Genomic DNA, 20201 nt, shown 5'->3' on the forward strand with positions numbered 1-20201 from the left:
AGAAGTTTGCTCTTGCAATGGGTCTATTGTCATCATAGCTAGATCAATTGGTAGAGCATGAGACTCTTAATTTCAGGGAAGTGGGTTCAAGCCCAACGTTGGGCAAAAGATTCCTTGATGAAGCCACTGGACTATGTGGGATGAAAAACTGAGAGCTGCAGTAAGAGGTGAAATCACAGAACCAAAGAAAAGCTATGCTGGATCTGACCAGCAAAGGTTGATTTAGTTCAGAATCCTCTTTTCTCCAGTGGCAAATCAGATGCCCTTTGCGAAACTCACTCTCCTGCTGTTATTCCCCAGCAACTGGAATTTAGGGAACTGCTGCCTCTGATAATGGAGGTAACATAAAGCAATCACGATTACTAGCCATTGATAGCGTGGGGAAGGGTCACTTTGCAAAAAAAATTTTCAAAAGCAAGCCTACTGGTATATACTTGCTCAGGAATGAACCATTAGCATGCCAAGTAAAAACGCCTGATGCAAGAATCTCACATACAGTGAGATCTTAACATTAAAAAAAAATCAAACATGTAACCCTGCATGTGAATCTCTGGTGTTTTACAATGCTATCAAGAATAGAATGCCCTACTGAACATCTGCATCAGCTCTCAGAACCTAGTCTTCAAAAAAAAGTCTAGGGGAGGTCACCTGACATATTTGCAAATAATCACTGAAAACTTTTCTGAACTGAAGGTCTTTTCCCTGGGAGGAGATAGCATGGTGATTATTGCTTTCATTAGTAAATGTTTTCTTTATTTTAGACATAGTAAGTGATATCACTGTTTTATTTATTTGTTAATGTATATCCCTCCTTTCTGTACATACTTAAAACTTGAGGCAGCGTATAAAACTACACAGTGCAAAAATTAAATACAAATTCCTAAAACATTCAGCAACGAACAGCGGAAATAAAAGCACATAATCGTCAACATCATAGAAGAGGGTGGAGCTCTAGCCTTGAGTGTGCTGAAGGCGGTAGTGATAGGAATATTAGGATTGCTCAATGTTTTATTTATTCAAAACATTTTACCACCCTTCATCCTGTTTAGTATTTCAGGGCAGTGTACAATCAATTCTTTCACAGTGCAAATACAAAGACAGAATAGATAAAAATCTTTAACACAACTAAAATTACAAGCTAAAATGAAAAAGACCACTTTTGTCTAGTGCCAATAAAGACTGCAATTTTGAAGTGAGGTGATCCACTTTAGGGAGGGCATTCCATAACCAAATTTCCATTGCTAGGAACCCCCCCCCCTTTTTTGCCCTTTCTTATTCAATAATACACCTCTGAAAAAAGAGACAACTGGAGAGGGCCTCACCAGATCATAAAGCCCCAGATTTATTTTCTTGGCTTTTAACTTGATGGATTTTAAACTTGTTGCAAAGGAAGGGGTGCTCTGGGCACATAGGTATGACAAGAGGAGATCCCTCAGGTATTTGGGTCCCAAGCCATTTAGAGCTTCAAAGTTAAATACCAGCAGCTTAACTACCTTCTGGAAGTTATTTTAAAATTGGCAAGATATACATAAATCCAGCTATACCAGTTAAGATTCTGGTTGCTTCCAAATCACCTTCAGGAGCAGCCCCACATAAAATGCACCAGAGTTTTAATCACTGTAGTCAAACTGTCCCTGTCCAGAAATGACCACAACTAGCAAATCAGCTGGTGCTTTGTGCCAACAAGGGCAGGTAGACCTCTAGAAACAAAGCTGGCTCTAAGACTATTCCACATGCCCACCTGCTTTTTCAGGGGAAGGAAGAGCAGCCACATCCAAAACAGACCAAATGCCAATTCCTCAGCCCAAAAACCATCTACCCACACCACTGTATTATTAGTATTCATTTTCAGTTAACTGCTGAATTCAAATGGCAGCAGTCAGGCTTGATATCATACTGCTTACCTCTGTGCAAAAATATGACCCCTGGAATGAATATTTTAAGAAGCGGCTTAAGATATTATTTTTAAAGTCTAGACAACACCTCCATCTATGGAGAGAACTTGAACTCAAGATCCATGTCTTAAGAGGCTTTAAAATTTACAAAAATATGGTGTGGAAGCACAGAGAGGGGGCCTATGAGGGTTTATCTGTTAAACCAGCTTTGCAATTCATCTCACAAGAAAGGCTCTTTGCTCCGAATCTCTCTAGGACCAAAACAAATTAGGATCCACTCTGGAGTCTTTATAGCACATTCTTAAGATAAAATGTAGCATCTATCAGTAATGTGACAGCAGATGAACATTTTCAGAATCTTCAGAATAAATATTTTTATGAATAAAGCTTGTAATATCCACTTTCAGAAATGGAATCATATCTGGAGCGCCTTTAAAGAACTAAACTGCCAACTGTTTTCAAAGTCAAGGCAACGATGAATTCCTCCACCTCCCCCCCCCCCCCCAAAAGTACTTTAGTGGGAATAAAGTTTGAAGTTCTCTGCTTTTCAGTAATAGATGTAATGGAAAATATTTTTTGAATTAGACACTGAACAAAGTGAACTCATGCTCCAAATTCCAAAAAGGAAGTTTGTCATACCAACACTTTTGACACAAGTTAATAGTTTTGTTTTTTTTAAGAGGCAAACTAATCCTTTTCCATCTTGTTGTTTTTACAGTTACATTTGTGGTTGTGAAAATAAACTCTCTAAGCTTTCATGCTAAGTCTTCAAAAGCCTACATTCAAATCCTAACTAGTATTCTCTGAATTCTGCCTCAATGACTCCAATGGCTCTTTCTATCAAGGATATATGTTTATAACAGCATTTAAGCTTCCTTACAGCATATATACACAATAAACCCATACCTTTTTCTTGTTCTAGAGCTGCCTTCTCCAGCCTGGTGCCCTCCCCGATAATCACAACTCTCCTCCCCTAACCCCTTCAAATCTAGGAGTTACCCCAACCCCCTAGAGGAGAATTTGGAGACAGGGCATGGGGGGGGGGATTCTGCTATGCTCCCGGAAGTTGTTCCATATGCACGGTTATTTAGTTGAATACAATATTTAACTTTTTAAAAACCAACTCCTAAGAGATTTTATCTACACTGATATTAGTCTACCAACCTGAGATAAAATTCCTTGCAACAAATACAAATGAAAGGGGGGGGGATTCTCTACAAAATATTCTACAGTGCTGAGCTGTGTAATTAGTTTGCACAAAAGTCCTTCACGGCATAGTATTGCATTTCCTGACTAGGCTCAAACTGAAAAGAGTTACATAAACATTGTATTGCTTTTCAACTGGCTTGCTGTCTGTGTCATCCACTCAGCAAAAATTTACATGCAACCCAGGAACCTCTTTAGCTACCTATTAACAGAACATGCAAAGCACTGTTGAAATCTCACAACACAAGAATTTGATCCCTGTCTTGCAGCCTGTGTATGTCAATAAAATGCTAGTCATTTCACTTTGGGAATGCTGACAATATCAGTACTATCTCCTATTTCCAAGCCAAAGAATACTAACTAATGTTTTGTGGCCATTGCTAACTTAACAAAGCTATAAGTTTGCTATTAAAATGAGCAGGCCCATTTTATCCAGCTTCTAAATTAAACAGTCAGGGAGGTCCAGCCATCAAGATATGTGTCAAAAGCATTAAGTACCTCCATGAAAAGTGCTATGGGAAGTATCTTCAGGCACAGGATGTCAGAAACAAGGACTGAACACAGGACCACAATTCCCCAGAACTGTTATACATTAAGACAGCCTTTTTACTCTCCACTCATTCAATATTATCATGAAAGCAGATGTTAATACATCTACTATAGAAAAATGACTCCATTTACCTATAGTTTGTGTTCCATATAAACATCCCCCTTAATCACTGGCCAAAACTTCTGCCAAATACAGAAGTAAAGGGGGCAATGTCAAACTCATATACACTGTGAAGGAGACACACTGCAGGTGCAAAAGCAAGAGTGAGCAATAGCCAGAAGATTCCTTGCTTTATGTAGCCCAGCCTACTGTGGAGACAGAACTAGAGGAAATGGAGTAGCTTAGAAAAGGAACTAAAATATATCTCTGTATTTCCACAATGTTCATTCATAAAATAAAACAGCCTCTCTAAACACAGTAAAGTTGTAAACTATTTTCTTTTTAAACTCTGAACCTTGCAACATATTCACACTCCGTGTTAAGTATGGCAAAACCTGGTGCTTTATGGGGGTGTCCATTACTGTTCAATAACTGGTCCCAACTACCTAGGATAAATAGCCCTCTGAACCAGTCCTGCTTTCTGTTTATTTGAACAAACATTTCTAACTCATAGTGCAAACTAACAAACTAATTAGACTTTGAGCCCATATTTCCCCCAAAATGCACACAGAAGAATGCAACCGCATAGAAGAACTCAACAGCATGATCATGGCAGCTAACCTGCCCACATACCTCCAGTTCACACAATGCTTCTCTAGGGTAACTGCATGCAGGGCTGGGGGAGGGGAGTCAAAAGAATGTCTGAGAACTGGCCTTTAGACAAGAACAAATGTATACCCCTAACTTGGAAACTCAATTTATAGTACAAACTGCAACACACATTTGATACTGCTTTTAAATGAACTGCATATTTTAAATAGCCCAGAACTGAAAATTATTTTCACTAAAACTGTCACATATTTTCAGTACACATCTCAAGTAACAATCTAGTATCACTAGAAGTGGTATTATTGTCTCATATAAATGTAGCATAATTTGCTGAGTTGCTTAAAAAGAATTCATACAGCATCACCATCACATATCAATAGTTGAGTTTACATAAATTCAAGGGTTATTTTTTTTCCATGGGGAAACAGACTGCAAGAAGTTTATTTTTGTATTTTCCTGCCATAAGAATCAGGAACAAGCACAAGGGAGAGAGAAAGGGTGGGGAGTCACATCCTGATGCAAAATGAACAAATAAGGCTTTCTGGTCCTCTCAGACTTCCTCAGATCACAACTGGAAACAGTCCCATAGTTTGCACATAATCTTAAAGCCAATATCCTTTCCCACACAACACAGCCAGAGTTAACTGGAATAAACAGATGCTTAATTTATACATTTTTTATTGGGGAGGAATCAATACTCTGTATTTAACTTAAAAGAAACATCTAATTTACCTAATGCTAAGGACTGCATCACACAAGACATTTTGCAGTACTGTACATGTAAAACAGTCATTTCACATTGCTTGCACAGACAACTATTACATGTGAATCTACTAATCCAAGTTAACAGCAGTGATTTCTGCAATCATAGCAGCACTTTTTCAAACTACCACAACACTCATTGAAATTCTTGCCAGTTATATTCATGATTGATTTACATCTTGCATTGACCACAAAATGTATTCTTAAGGCAGTAGAGACCACTTGTGTGGGGAGAAAGAGAATCTGGGAACTGATTTAACCAATACTGCTTGAAGTTGACAGTAAACTTTTAAGGCAAATATGCAATAAACAGTTTGACTAGGTAATTCAGTCAAGAACTGCAAAACTAAGGTGGACCAAGAGTTTCTGAATATGTGAGTTCTCAGTTTGTATTCTGAGACAAGAGCTATTTGCTAAGTTGTGCAGCAACATCTTCCATTAAAATAAGGATAAATCCCTTCAAAAGTGGAATAGCTGTTAATCATAGACTTCTCTCAACAACCTATGGCTTCTTTAGAAAAATTAACTTTTTGCAGAGTTTTTTAAAAAACATAAATAAAAGCATCCAAACACAATAAAACTGTAGCTACAATTAAACTGGTTAATGAAAAGTGAAAAATTGACAGGACACTTCAAAATTAAGGCCCTACACATTAACACTTCCTACAGAAGGTGGCATTTGTGACATTTAACTATATATTAATTTTAACGTGTGAGCTGTCAAAGTGCCAGTGTTCAAGAAAGTGAGTAACCATGTTCCTTGTGACTCCCTACAAGTATGGTGTGTTTTCAAGTGTACGGAACACTGGTGAGGGTATAGCTCAAACTTTATGTTTCATAATCACCCATAGTTCCCAGGAGAAAAGAAGCAGCATGAGCTATTTAAATAACCACATCAAGATGATACAAGAACAAACTGTCAGCACCTCTCTGCTTTCACAGGAGAATATATGTTATTTTCATTCACCCATTGCACAAACAGTAGGAGAGAAAGAGTCAATAAATTACAAATCTTGTTGATGTGTGAGCAAACCATACTATAACATTGCCTGAGTTAACTAAGTCAGTGTACTGGAAGAAGCGAAGATCACCAGTTTCGAAGCAATGATTCTTCAACATCAACTCTGTTGGACTGTCATGTTGTTCAGATGCCTGATTGTAATAGAAAGTATTCTATTCCCAACTTAAGAATGGAAAGTGAAATATTGATGGACAACAAAGGAAGATTCAAGGCTCTCTCAATGCAAATCTTTAAAAATGTAGTATAAAAACTGATAACTGGGAAACACTGGCCTGTGAGTGCTCCAATTGGAGAACAGCCTTTATCAAAGGCATCCTGGACTTTGAAGAAGCACAAACTCGGCAAAAAGTAGAAACGAGCTAAGAGGAAGGCACATGTGGCAAACCCTCACCGTGATCAACTCTCACCCAGAAACCTATGTCCCCACTGTGGAAGGATGTGTGAATTCAGAATTGGCCTCCAGTCACTTACAGACTCACCGTTAAGACCATATTCAAGGAAGACAATCTTATCCGGCTACAAGTGATCACCAAAGTCAGTTAACAATTGACTGCGACAGTGCATCATCAAGTTAACCCTGTTTCAGAATCGGTGCCCAATAACACTTTCCCTTAAATCAAACACGACCAAATAGTCTCTTACCTAGTACTTACAAAAAAGCACAACATTAAGAAAGCAGTACTGGGCAAATTGGGTTTGGCAGAAGAGAACAGCAAGTGGCAGGGGTAGCTCAAGACCCTAACAGGTTGGCAGAGAGGAACACATTGAAGAGGGCAAAGTTGCTGTCCGAAAAGTTGCTTAAAAATGTGATTTTGCATCAAGGATTTATTTTGTGTGCATCTGCTGAAGGATGTAAGCTGTATTTTTGCACAGAGACAGAGAAATGTGAAGTGTAAATCCACCAGATAACACAAAGGAACCACCTGCAAGCAGTCAATTATGCATTTTATATGTATGTTATCTGCTTGATTGCTTCACAACTTTTTTGTGGGGGTTTTATTGGTTTGCACAGTGCAAGGATATTTATGGAAGCATTTGTTTACATACTGCTTTTAATCACTAGAGAAGATGGTTCTTTAATAACACACTAACTACAAGGAGACAGGTGAATTAATAGAGGTTATTATCATACTGTATTCCTAGCTCAAGGCAAGATCATTCTCCTTTGGCAGCATAGAGTGCAACTGAATCTCAACTTATCACAAGTTATATCTTCATCAGAATCTAGTGGAAAAGTTGTACTCCACACTACAGATAAGGAATCTTTCAACTCTTTCCCACAAAAAAATAAACTTCCCTACATGTTGAAAACTAAGTATCAGAGAGAAATAACCAGCTACTGTAGTTTCTTCCAAATTTGCTACTTGTTTTCAGGGTGGTGGTGTGGCTGTTTTGTTTGCAACTAAATTTTACTCAAAACAGATCCAGTGAAATTAATAGATCAATGTTACATCATGTCTATTCATTTAAATGGGTGTACTCTACGACTAACATTGGATACAACCCATAGGTGCTGTTGAATGAATGACAGCTCCACAATTTTTAAATTACAAGGCCAAAGACACTTTGAGACCAATTAAAGCATTTGTCTGGATATGTGAGAGTTTAAATCTGAAGGCAGCCCTGTTTAGGGAAGCGTTTAATGTTTAACAGACTACTGTATTTTTAATATTTCGTTGGAAGCTGCCCAGAGTGGCTGGGGAAACCCAGCCAGATGGGCGGGGTATAAATTGTTGTTGTTGTTGTGTAGTGGAAATCTCACCTCAACTTCCCCAAGTGTGTAGGTTTCCTTTCAGACCTTTCTGTGTTTAGCATGAAGATCTGAAGGTTTCTATGGGATTTCAGTGAACATGCTTAGAAAACATCCCATAATCAGGAGCCCAGATAAGACAAACATGTTAAGGTCTGAAGAGCAGCCTGTGCAATCAAGGATCCTTGGGGTGGGAGAGCACTTTTTAAGCCTTCTCACATCTTGATAAAAATCTGAATACAGCTTTGTACAAAACAGAATCTGGATGACAGAAATGCCTTTCATTCTAGCCCTATTTGGGCAATCTGCTCAGCTGCAAACCTACACACAACTAGGAAGAATAAGGGCAAGCCCACTTAAGGCCCTTGACTTATGGAGGTTAAAGGTATGATTTTGAAGCCTCCTTTACTCATGGAGGCTCCCTGTTTCAGACTCTTGCTCTACATGCATTGGAAGGAGACAAAGCTGGCCTGGGGGACGCAGAGCTTAACACACCCATCCATGCTTCCATGTAAATTTACACATGAGCAGAACACCCAAACAGCATGTAGACTACATGTAAATATAACAGCCAAGTAGGACTTCTGTCATAGTGACACATCTGATGCTAGATGTGTAGCTTCTGGACAACAATACATTGAGAAGCCAGAATTCTCTAACTCAGTCTTTCTATATATAGTCACCAGCTCTCACCTCAGGGAGCAACTGTCTCCAAGCAAATATCCAAACGAGAAATGGTATTTGCCCAAGTTTCAGGAAGAGAACCATGTGTATTGCTTCCACAATGTTATGCTGTATTTACAACAGACACAAACTCTTAAAGTCAAATATGCGGCATTTCTCCATACAGCAGATTGCAACATGTGCAATCACCACATTGCAACTCCGTATTTTGCATTGGAAGGCTGTACACAGAGCACTCTCTCCTGCAGAATTAAACAGCTACTAATCCTGTCGGGGAAAGTGGAAGCTACACTGGGGGACCTACGCCAACAACAGCCTCATCCACGACTGCTGCCTATCCTGACTGAAGTTTGGATACTATGGAATTCTGAGCAGCACTATGATTATCAGGACAGCTTTGTAGCACGGACAGTATTTGGGTGGCCTGGGCAAGTCTTAGGTGGAACACCTGAGGATGGGAGAAGAGTAAGACATTGGGCCAATTAATTACTACCACTGTTTGCCTCAGCTTCAGAGAAAAGCCACCTAGATGCACTTCACCTGTGATGTTCTCTTCTCAACAGATTTCCATTTTTTCTATAGCCAGGATAGGTAGTAGAAGGGGAAGAGTGAGGAGTCATCCTTCAACCTGTCTCCCATACAGCATAATGAGAGATTCAGCCCCCAGAGTCCCTATTAGCAATAAACTCGGTGTTGCACTGAGTGTTGCTGTCTTTCTTGCCGCTATCCTGGCATTAAAGGATCGTGGCTAGTCAGTGGAGAGTGAGAAGAAGAGAAAAAATGCTTGTGCATTCTAGCTTTAAAAGCTCATAGTGAGGAGAAAATGAAGGTTTATCAGAGCAATGGATAGATATGGATTGCTAGCCAATGGATTATTAGACCAAGCTTGTACACCAGTGGTTTTCAACCAGTGTGCCGTGCCATCCTGGGGTGCCTTGAATGGGCAGGGGTGCAGTGGGCAACACTGGCCTCTGTCCCTCTTTCCTTCTCTCCCTCCTCTGATGCCCTCTCATGTCTCTGCCTCCCGAAGGCTTATGTGGCTGTTTGTTGCAGCAGTCCTAGCTACAAGCTACCCAGGCGAATGGTGCCTCTGGGGCTGGCGAGAGAGGAGGCAGCTCTCACTGGGGTGGGGGGATGCAGCTCAAGAGACCAGGACAGTGGTGACCAGGGGAGAGGAGAAGAGGCTGAGGACACACTCCACTACGGAGGGTGTTCAAAAAGGGGTGCGGGGCTGCCGGCTCTGCAGGCAAGGGGTGACATAGCTTGGCTTCTGAGGCTTAGAGCATGTTTCCCCACAGGGGAGTCCCAGAAATAATGTAGTTGGTCAAGGGAGCCGTGGACTCAAAAAGGTTGAAAACCTCTGTTGTACACTATTGTCGCATTTGTTCTTAGCTAATCCTTAATCAAATCAATTCTATTCAGAGTGGCTTGTTATGAAAATGTCTACTTGCCTTACTCTCCGTCAGCTCAAGAGATTGTGACGGGACTATAGGCCCTTTACTCTCAAATCCATACGGATGAACCTTCAACAAAAGGTAAATGCACTTATTAGCTCCAATCTGCATACGAAAAAACTTTGTGTTACTAAACCTCACCTAATTTCTGTGGCACACGCTATGCAGATTTCCCACTCTATTGGCAACATCCTCAATTTCTTTAATACATTCTTACTGTTACCATCATTTGCATTAGCCCATGTTCTCCTTATATTTTATTTAACAAGTTACCTCTGCTCCGGCCATGAGAGGGAAAGGAAGAATTCCCACCTCTCAATGCAGCTGCATTCCATTCTCATAAGCACCAAGGGGCTTTCTGAACCCCAAACTAAGGCCTTGCATACCACTGATATTAAATGTAAATATTTGTAGATTCCAAGTAATATAAAAATATGTCAGGAAGTTACCAATCACGATTTCTGTGAGTTTTGTTTGAGTGCCAAGTTTTATGAGCTGGGTCCTTCAATCTTCTCAACAGGAAGTACATGGAAGGCATATAGAAATTCACAGAGTGGACTTAGGCTTGTGCTCTTATTTCATAGACACCATGCTCTTGGGCAAGTTACTCTCTCACCCTTGGTCTGTCTGCACAACAGTAGTAGGGATTCCTATTATCTTTCATAAAGAGATAACTTTTTTCTATTAAAAAAAATAATCAGATCCAGAATAGTATTTGTTGAGTATCAGTTTGGGAGTACATTTCCCCATCTACCACAACAAATAATGCCTTCAGATCAAACCCTATCGTCAAGAGGAGGCATTGTGCAGCAGGTCAGACCATGCATTAAATTCCCCTGGCACCAGGAGCATTTTGTGACTGGCACAGGTCTAACTGTGGCCCCTGTGGAGATCTCCAAATGCCAGGTTGGTGACTGACATTTCCACCTGGCTAGCCCCTCCAGCTTTTTAAAGCAGGAAAGCAGAAGAGCTTATTTATTGCATTTATATCCCACCTTTTCCTTCAGGGAGTACATGATTAATCCCCCTCCTCAATTAATCCCTACAACAACCCTGTAAGGTAGGTTAAGAAGCTGTGACTGACTCAGGGTCACCCAGTGAGCTTCGTGACTGAGTGGGGATTTGAACCCTGATTTCCCAGGTCTTAGTCAGACACTTTAACCACTACACTACACTGGCTTCCTAGAGTACTTCTGCTATGGGGCAGCTATATTAAATTAATATTAGAGAAGGATCTGAAATATTTTCCTTGAAGCTTGAATTTGTTTTCTTCTGGATTGTTTTCTTAGATGTTTTAATGTGTTGTAAACCGCTTTGAGTTTTTTCCTTTAAAATATAAGAGTATAGTAATGAAATCGATAACAATAATGGCGATAAACGTCACTGCAAAAAAGGTGCCTAGACTGCCCATGGCAACTAGAACAAGACTTCTTTCCCCTTATACTTAGCCAAAGTGCAATAAAAAACTTAGAAAGGTATGAACTTCGTTAGGATCAAGAGGGCGGTATACCGTAACATCTTGTGTGGCACTGGCTATAAAAATTCCTATAAAAGGGGGTTACGACTCTTGTACAAGTCTTTGCTTTTCCTGAGTATTACAGTTTATATTGAGAATTAATACACCTTGAAAATGCAACCTCTCCACACAAATAGCACAGTTGGGAGTTTATTCATTTGCTAAATACGTCAAAGTCTCAACCATAGATATCAACAAACAATGCCATACACAGAAAAAGGCTATACTGACAAATTACATATAATAAAAGGAAACACACAACCATCCTTTCTACTACTAAAGTTACTAGATGAAAACTGACACAGGTGCAGATGAAAAGCAGCTATACATGTACAAACAAATGGCAATTTATAAATGTACATGTATGAAGAAAGTTTACTTGAAATGACTTACTTTGATTATATAAGGTCCTACTCATACAACAATCCAACAGTTAACAACTGTAAAAGATTGAATTGCTGAGGAGGGAAGGAAGAGTCATCCCAAAATTAAGTATTTATTTGAAATTTATGTTATCTACTCTCATAACTGCTTCTGCTTCTGTAGCCAGAAGGCTCACTAAATGAAGAGGAAAATAAGCACATGGAGACTGGATGCTGAGAAGCAGCATTCTTTGCTGAACACAAGCATAGCCTACTGAAACATTCTGCAATACTTTTCAAGTGTCATGAATACCATCAGTACACCCTGAAGTGGTCTGTAACAAGCATAGATCCCTACTGCCTCCGGCATAGACAGACACACACACAGTTTAGTCAGTTCCTGTACTTTGGCCAAGCAGGACTGAGTCATTTTTGCAAATGACTCCAGCTGCTTCTCCCTGCCCCCCCCAAAAAAATGTCTGCAGAGAGAAACTCTTGGAACAGAAACAAAAATCCCATTCCTCTTTCTCCAAGAGGAGGGATAAAGTATGTGATATCCCAAAAGCTATTTTCTTATATAGGGAACTTGCTTATTGTACCGCTCACACCACATGTTTAGAAATGGAAAAATCTCAGACCTATATTTCTTCCTTAATGGGCTTTCCAATGGAAAGGAAAGGGTTTTGTTTTTTGCAAAAACATAAGACTAAAGAGAAATGCTTATGTTTATGTAGCTAATGAAGTTAATAGCTCCTACTAAACAACCTTCCCAAAATAGATATTCCCAAAGTACGTCCATAATTTTTTGAGTACTCTGCACAGTGCTTGGAAGCGGAATGTCAACAATGGTTTCCCATTAACGAAGTTTATTGGAAAGCCAAAGACAAAGGGATCAAAGATGACACTGACATGAAACATGGACTAACATCTCAACACAGGCAGATTTACACCAAACTATTTGCAAATCATTGAATGAAACATCCAACATGAAAGTTTAGGATCAAAGTGAACCCCTGCATCCCTAACCAACACTGAGAAGCAAGCTCAGCTGCGACTTCACCCTCCAAATAAATACATTCAGGAATGATGTGAGAATCATTCCTAACCACACCACTGAGTAAACAAAAAGTTACTCTGCGACACATAAACGTTTCTCTCCCCACAACCCTTGCCTGCACCCTCAATGGCATGTTTCTTCTTTACTTCTCTCCCACCCATCCCCCTTCCCAGCTTTCTAAGGTGGGGGGAAAAGAGCTTTCATTAGGCCAAACTGAACGCGACTGCCAGCACCCTTCCCCGCCTTCACTCCTCCCTGAAGAAGAAAAGAATGTTCATTAGAACTGCACCGTCCATCCAATCAAGTATCTCAACCAAAAATCCCTCACTGCCGCTAGATTTTGGGGTGTGTGGAGAGGGGCGGGAGGAAGAGGGCAGAGACAGCGATTATTAACCCTTGCTTTATCTAAACAGGACCCTTTCCCAGACCAGCCCGTAGCGAAAAAACTGTGCCTCTTTACATCCTCTCTCCCCCACCCAACTCTTCCCTTCCAAAGCAAAAGTGGGATCCAGGCTCCCATACACCCAAGGCGGCCAGCCTCTTTCTTCAGTCACTTAAAACCCGGGGGTCGAACTCAAGGCACCCCCACCAAATAAAATCCTCTCCTCCCTCCCCCCAAAACAACAACCCAACCCACAAGTTTCTCTCCCATCCCTGCCCTTCCCTCCAATATGAAGCTACCCCTCCAAAACCTCGCATCTCTTTCTCCCGCCGGCGAACTCACCAACAAACTTTCCACATTGACTGGAGACCTGGGGTCCCGGATCATGGACTCCAGCTTCCTCTGGCGCCCCGAGATCCCTCCTCCGGATTCGGGCGGCGGCGGCGAAGCGGACATTTTCACCGCTTGCTGCTGGTGGTTCATTCTCCCGCTCCCCGAGGGTCCCTCGTTGTTGCCGCCGCCTTCTTTCTCCTCTCCCTCCCCGGGCGCCTAGGGAAGCCCGGCGACGGCTGTCCGGCAGCGGGAAGAGAGGGCGGCGGCGGCGGCAGCAGCAAGCGAGAAGCGCCTTCCGCCGCCAGCGCCGCCGGTAGGTATCTGCTTCGGGGCCTAAGGAGCGGCCCAAGGGGACCCGGCGGGGCCGCTCAGTCCCGGCCCGCTCCGGCCAGGCCTGCCTGCCTCAGGAGCAACAGAGAGCGGGGCGCCCGCGGCCACCCTCGCCCTCCTCCACCAGCACCGCCGCCGCCTCCTCGTCGTCCCCCGATTGGGGCGGGCGCTGCCGCCGCTGCTCCACCCGCCCGCTTGGCGTCCCCCGCCGCCACCTCCGCTTCCCAGGCATGAACGACCCGCGGAGGGGGGAAGGTGGGCGGCGGAGGGGAGGGGAGGGCCGGTTCCCGCGGGAAACTGCCGCCGCCTCCCTCGCCCCCCGACTAGGCGGGAAAACCAGTCACGGCCGGGCCCCCCACGCCGCCTCGGCCATTTTGCACCAGGTCAATACCCGACGGGGAGAAAGCGAGAGGCGGGAGGGTAGGAGGGAAAGAGGGAAGCCAGCAGCAGAGGAGCCCGGCTTCCTCCCCCCTCCTCCTCCGTTGGAGGGAGGGAGGGCTAGGCCCGCCTCGCTGGGATCGGGCTCCTCTCTTTCTCTCCGCTTCTGTCACTCAAGGGGTCCCCCACACACTCCCTTTCCAAGTTCCTGCCCCTTCACTGGAGCCACCGCGCCACCATTTCCCTCCTTTCCCCGCTCCCGCCTCAGGGAACTTATTCCTATCGCTGCTCCGGCTATGGCCTCCTCGTTACCCACAAGCCTCCGCTCCTCGCCCGAGCCCCGCTCGCAGGCAGGCAGGCAGGCGAGCGAACGAGGGAGGCGAGGAAATGGCCAGGAGGGGTTTCCCACCCACCCTCCTCCTCCTCCTCCTCCCTCGCCCTTCGCATAGCTGGGCAGCCAGTCACCGGCTCTAACTATGGACTTTTTACCTCAGGCGGGGAAATGGGGTGGGGGTGTCGGTTGGCGGCGAGGGAGGGAGGGGGCGGGAGGAATCTGAGGGGCTGCTGACGCGCATCTTGCCCCCGCCGCGCAAAGCGGGCTGGGGATGCGCGCCCGGCTGAGGCGCAGGCATGGGGGGAGGAAGCAGCAAACGTGCCCTCAGGCGATCCGAAATAGCAGGGTGACTCCCTTGCCTGCCTGCCTGACTCAATCAACTCAGCAAAACCACCTCCGCTCCCCAACTCACTGCCCGGTGTGGGAGCTAGAGGACACACGCGCGCGCGCAACGGGACGGAACGCGCAACTGTACACGCAAGACGCGATGGCGGGGGCAGCGCAAGAGCGGTGAGCCTCCGGGAGGCGGCCCCTCGCGCGACGGCGGCACGCAAGACCTTATAAAGCTCCCGAGGAGGGAGGGGGCAGAAATTAAATCCGCCGGCCGCTCGTGCCCGCCAACGGTTTGCCCCGCTTTGCCCAACGGCCAAGCGAAACTTATGCTGCCAGGTTAAAGCGAGGCGGCTCTCCTCAGACGAGGCTGGTCTGGAGTGTCGTGAGAGGGCGGCGAGCGGCTATTCGGTTTCGTTCCTAGAAGGTGGTTCTGGTGGGGTTTTTCTGCATCAGCAGGTGCCAAAATAACGGGGTCAGACTAGGCACCTTGATTTGAGGGGGGGAAGGAGGGTCACCAAGCCTCAGATTGCGGGGTGAGGCCTAGGACTACTGTCTTAAATCCAATAAATAATAATAATAAATACAATTTATAATTTCAATACTTCTGCTTAGAGGTTTTATGACAACCGGGAGGTACTTAAATTTATTAAATAAATACAGCGGTGGGCAGATAAGAAGTGGTAAATAAATCAAGCTACCTCCGGTGATCGCAAGCGATAGATCTCAAAGACAGGGCAAGGTGCTGACGGGTTTGGATCTGCTGGGTTCAAAGCCCTGCATCTCTCTCAAGGGGCCTCATCACACAGTAAAAAAAGGAAATAATGAATGTCCCCACCCAATTTCTACACTGGCCAGTACAAGCGATTAGAGCTTGGGATGCAGTGGTAAATCCACAATGCCGCTCCACTGTGGCCCCTCATTAGGATTGCCTTTTAGGACTCAGCTCTGCTATTGGAAGGAAAATTCCGCTCAGCTCTGGCACAAATTCAGACTTGCCCATAGGAAAGCTCAACAAATGGAGTCTTAAAAGAATTCCTAGTTGCATTAAAGTAGGTTCAGTAATGATGATGATGATGATGATGTGTAGGAACTGTAGGACTAAATCGGCAAAGGGTACTAAGAGATACAGTAGCTTGCTAATTCCTAAATCTCTAATAGGTTGCATTGGTATCCCATTGAGCACCCAGACCCACTAATTACTATTCCACCACCCATGTAGCACCAAAATGATATTGCTGTTTAAGCATAAGTTTCTTCCATTATTTCATTTATTAATATTTTTATTATAGCAGATTCTGTGGGCAAGCTTACCTCTAGTGAACACAACTTCTAATGTTACTTTATATACATAGGCTGAAATGTTCCGATATAATCCTGATCACACTTACTTTCAAGTAAGTCCCTGTGAAGTTAATAAACTCACTGTGAAGTATTTGTGTTTATTAGGTTATTCTTCTACTTTCTCCTGCAGCTATCACAGCATCTCCAGAATCCCAACTCTGCTCAAAGCCTCACATGCACCCTCTCAGCACATCTAGTTGCCTCAAGTGCCTGAAGAAGAGGTGGGGGGTGGGGGCAATGAGCAACAGGACAAGAGCTGAGAATATCTTTGATATCTCTGGATCATCCCTATACCTGGTGTGCACCTGATTTGCATTACTAAGTTAAAAGCTTACCCAATTCTTCCAGAGCTTGTAATTCTGCAGAGCAGCAAGGCGTCTCTGGATAGAACATGTAGCATTCTTCTTTATTTTCTGAGGAAACAAAAAAAAAAGTCTTCAGATATGCTTTCATCTACTTACCTTTGCCCTGGAATTTCTTTGTCAATCCCTGGATGAAGATCTGTCACACACAGTGAAAAAGACAGCTATGAGTATATAGATAGAACCTCTGATATTTCTAATAACTGGGACAAACTGGCTTGCTCCGTTGATGGGAAGCCTATCTTTTACCATATGCTGCTGAAAGCGGCTGGGGACCGCGGGCCGCCAACCAGCTGGGAGGTGAACATGCAGCTCCCCCTGCCACCGCCAAGACTGGAAAGGTTTCAGCATCCCCTTTATCTTCTTCACTGTCATCAAAAACACTGTGTCACTACTCAGCTCAGGTACAACTGGAAACTGGTGCTGCAGCTTAGAAAAATGGAAAAATAGTTATTTTAGATCAAAATTCTTCTTTTCCACTTCCACAAAACCAATTTGCACAGTATATGCTTGGCAGTGGCTGGTGGAGCTGCACGCTCACCTCCCAGCTAGTTGGTGGCCCGCTCTTCAGCCGCTTTCAGCAGTATATGGTACTCCTGCGGCTCCTGCGGACTTTTCTACGAGGAGGGAGAAGGGACTGACTTGCTGCCTCAGTCCCTTCTCCCACCTGGGGAAAAGCCCGCAATAGCCACGCGGAGCTTGTGTGCAGCTCTTGGGGGCTTTTCCTGCTTGCCTCCCCCTGTTTCGCTCCATAAGACGCACACACATTTCCCCTTACTTTTTAGGAGGGAAAAAGTGTGTCTTATGGAGCGAAAAATACGGTAATTAATTCTAGTTAGTTTAGGTTTAGGGTTTTAGTTACCGGTATATCGAAATGATTGTAGAGAGCTGCACACACGGCCAACCAGCCTGCACTCCCCCCCACAATCCACCTATGACATCATCTACTCAGCCAATCACCTTTCTCTCCGGTTATGATTTGAAACTTGCTCAACAGATGACAACTTGAGATTTTTTTATTGGCGAGACCCAGGAGTTAAAGCAGGCTTCATCAACCTCAGCCCTCTAGATGTTTTGAAACTACAATTCCCATCATCCCTGACCCCTGGTCCTGCTAGCTAGGGATCATGGGAGTTGTAGGCCAAAAACATCTGGAGGGCCGAGGTTGAAGAAGCTTGAGCTAAGGCATTTTTGCCTGCAACACTATTGGCTAAGGATCTGTTTTATCTACTTATTAGTTACCGTATTTTTCGCTCCATAAGGCGCACCTAGTTTTAGAAGGGGAAATCAAGAAAAAAAGCCTGTCCGCTTCTCCCAGAGCTTCTCAGGGCTGCCAGGGGAAGCCTGGGTCCCCCCCAGCCCCAAAGAGCAAAGAAGTCAAGACAGTGAGCAGGATCCATCCCGCTGGCTGTCTTGGCTTGTGCGCAGCCTCTCCCGGCCGGAGGGGCTGCGCACGGCTATGGCAATTCCCCCACCTCCCGCAAAAGCCCACAGGAGCCGCACACCCTTTAAGGAGTGTGCGGCTCCTGCGGGCTTTTCTACGAGGAGGGAGGAGAGACTGACTGGCCGCCTCAGCTCCCGCCGGGCTCCCAAGGCTTGCAGAGAGCTGCCCGAAGCCCGGGGTGCACAGCATCACGCTCCCCAGGCTTCGGGCTGCAGGCAGCTGTGCGCAAGCCTGCGGAGCCCGCGGGAACTCCTGCCGGGCTCCGCAAGCTTGCAGAGAGCTGCCTGAAGCCCAGGGTGCGCTCCGCTGCGCTCCCTGGGTTTCGGGCTGCAGGCTGCTGTCCACAAGCCTTGGGAGCCCGGTGGGAACTCCCGCTGGGCTCCCAAGGCTTGTGGATAGCTTCCTGAAGCCTGCATTCACCCCATAGGACACACACACATTTCCCCTTCATTTTTGGAGGGGAAAAAGTGCGTCCTATAGGGCGAAAAATACGGTACTTTAGGTTTAGGGTTTTAGTTACTGGTATATCGAAATGATTGTAGAGAGCTGCACACACGGCCAACCAGCTGGGAGATGGGCGCGCAGCTCCCTAGCCTCCAAACTGGTTGGTAGCCCACACTCCCCAGCCACTTTCAGCAGTATATGGTAAAATGTCGCAAATATAAGCCGCACTTTAACTTTTCAGGGTCTGAAATTGGAAAACAGTGCAGCTTATATTCGGGGGTACTTCCTTTTATTTATCACTTACCTCCAAGAGGGCTATCAGCATAGAAAAGATAAAAATAAAGAAGACGACAATCATTTTTATAACGTTGATACTGGTACCCTCAAGCACCAGTAGTCAACTGCCGGTTGTCATCTGTTGAGCAAGCTTCAAATCATAAGGGGATAGAGAGAAGAAAGGTGATTGGCTGAGTAGATGATGATGCCATAGGTGGGTTCCGTTGAGTAATTGTATATTCATATCTCAACATCTTCAGAGAGTCAGCAGAAATTGTAGTTTGAAAAAGAGTAAGGGTTGCCAACTGACCATATCTTGGCCTCCTTTTGTGCCTTTCAAAAAGGACCAGCCTGTGGAGATGTACCAGTGAAATACCGGTACGTTATTTGCATGGATTTAAACATGATCATGTACTCATTACTGGAGATCAAACTACTACTCATTACTGGAGATCAAACTACTACAAGGCCCCTAGTTCAAAATATGGCAACCCTAGGAACGGTTCTTTGTAACTACATACCACATTGTGAATTTTGGCCCTAATAAAGTTTTTAAGTTGCAATTTCTCTACTGTGGTGACTGCCTCCTATTTTTGGTTTGGTTTCTATGCCTCAAACACATGCATGAAATACAGAAATGCAAAAAAGAAGCTTTTTCCCAGCATCAGGTGGATGAAGAAGCTGTATCTGTTGAATTTCTTGGGGTTGTTTTTTCTCCCCTTCTTTCCTGAAACATTCCAATACAGTGCCACAAGGGGAGATTTTAAACCTCCTGCTATGTGTTCCTTCAATTTGTAATCCTCATCTCCAGAATACAATAAATGGAGGCTCAAACAATCTCATTCCTCCACCTTTGCACAGCAGAATCCACTTCTGACTTTGAATTACGTATGTACAATGTTAGAGTTAATTGTTTTTTGTTTCATTCCACCCTGTGTACTGAGTAGAAAACTTGCCAAAATGGTTTGAGGCATATGTACATCCGTGTGTACATACTCGGATCTCATGTCATTGTGTGGAGATTCTCACATAATGTGTGATGCAGTCGACTGCTACATGCAAGAATCTTCCGTTTTAAGATGATTAAATATTAAAAGGTATTGACATGAAGGGCAGACATTAAATAGTTGATTTCTTTACATAGTTGTTGCTGGCCACAAAGAATATCCCCAGTGCCTTTTTATGTTCTCACAGCAGTGAATCATTTCTCCCCTATGTTTCAGGGTTCCTGGCCCATAATTTGAACCCCTGGGCATTAATCTTCTTTTCAAGCAATCAT

General features: G+C 44.1%; 1 protein-coding gene and 1 long non-coding RNA gene across 10 annotated transcripts in view; one reads left to right on the forward strand and one right to left on the reverse strand.

Annotated features, from left to right (window-relative positions):
• The window catches only part of ROCK2 (Rho associated coiled-coil containing protein kinase 2), a 72891-nt gene extending 58032 nt beyond the window's left edge, over positions 1–14859 (reverse strand). For 3 of the 9 annotated variants that reach the window (XM_080998468.1, XM_080998471.1, XM_080998467.1), the window contains exons 1-2: positions 13690–14858; positions 10028–10099 (exon numbers count right to left, since the gene is read on the reverse strand). In XM_080998468.1, coding sequence (XP_080854594.1) covers positions 10028–10099; positions 13690–13830 — 213 coding nt within the window. In that variant the 5' untranslated portion in view covers positions 13831–14858. Of the gene's footprint in view, positions 1–10027; positions 10100–13689 lie in introns of all 9 variants that reach the window. The other 6 variants (XM_080998470.1, XM_080998469.1, XM_080998474.1 and 3 more) reach the window with 5 other exon arrangements.
• Positions 14860–15238: 379 nt separating this feature from the next.
• LOC308473189 lies at positions 15239–19489 on the forward strand. Its single transcript, XR_013983967.1, has 2 exons — positions 15239–17602; positions 18705–19489. It is a non-coding gene; the product is annotated as an uncharacterized lncRNA (long non-coding RNA).
• Positions 19490–20201: the final 712 nt, after the last annotated feature.

Source organism: Podarcis pityusensis, assembly GCF_964106645.2.
Source record: "Podarcis pityusensis genome assembly, chromosome: 3".
Taxonomy (NCBI): Eukaryota; Metazoa; Chordata; class Lepidosauria; order Squamata; family Lacertidae; genus Podarcis; species Podarcis pityusensis.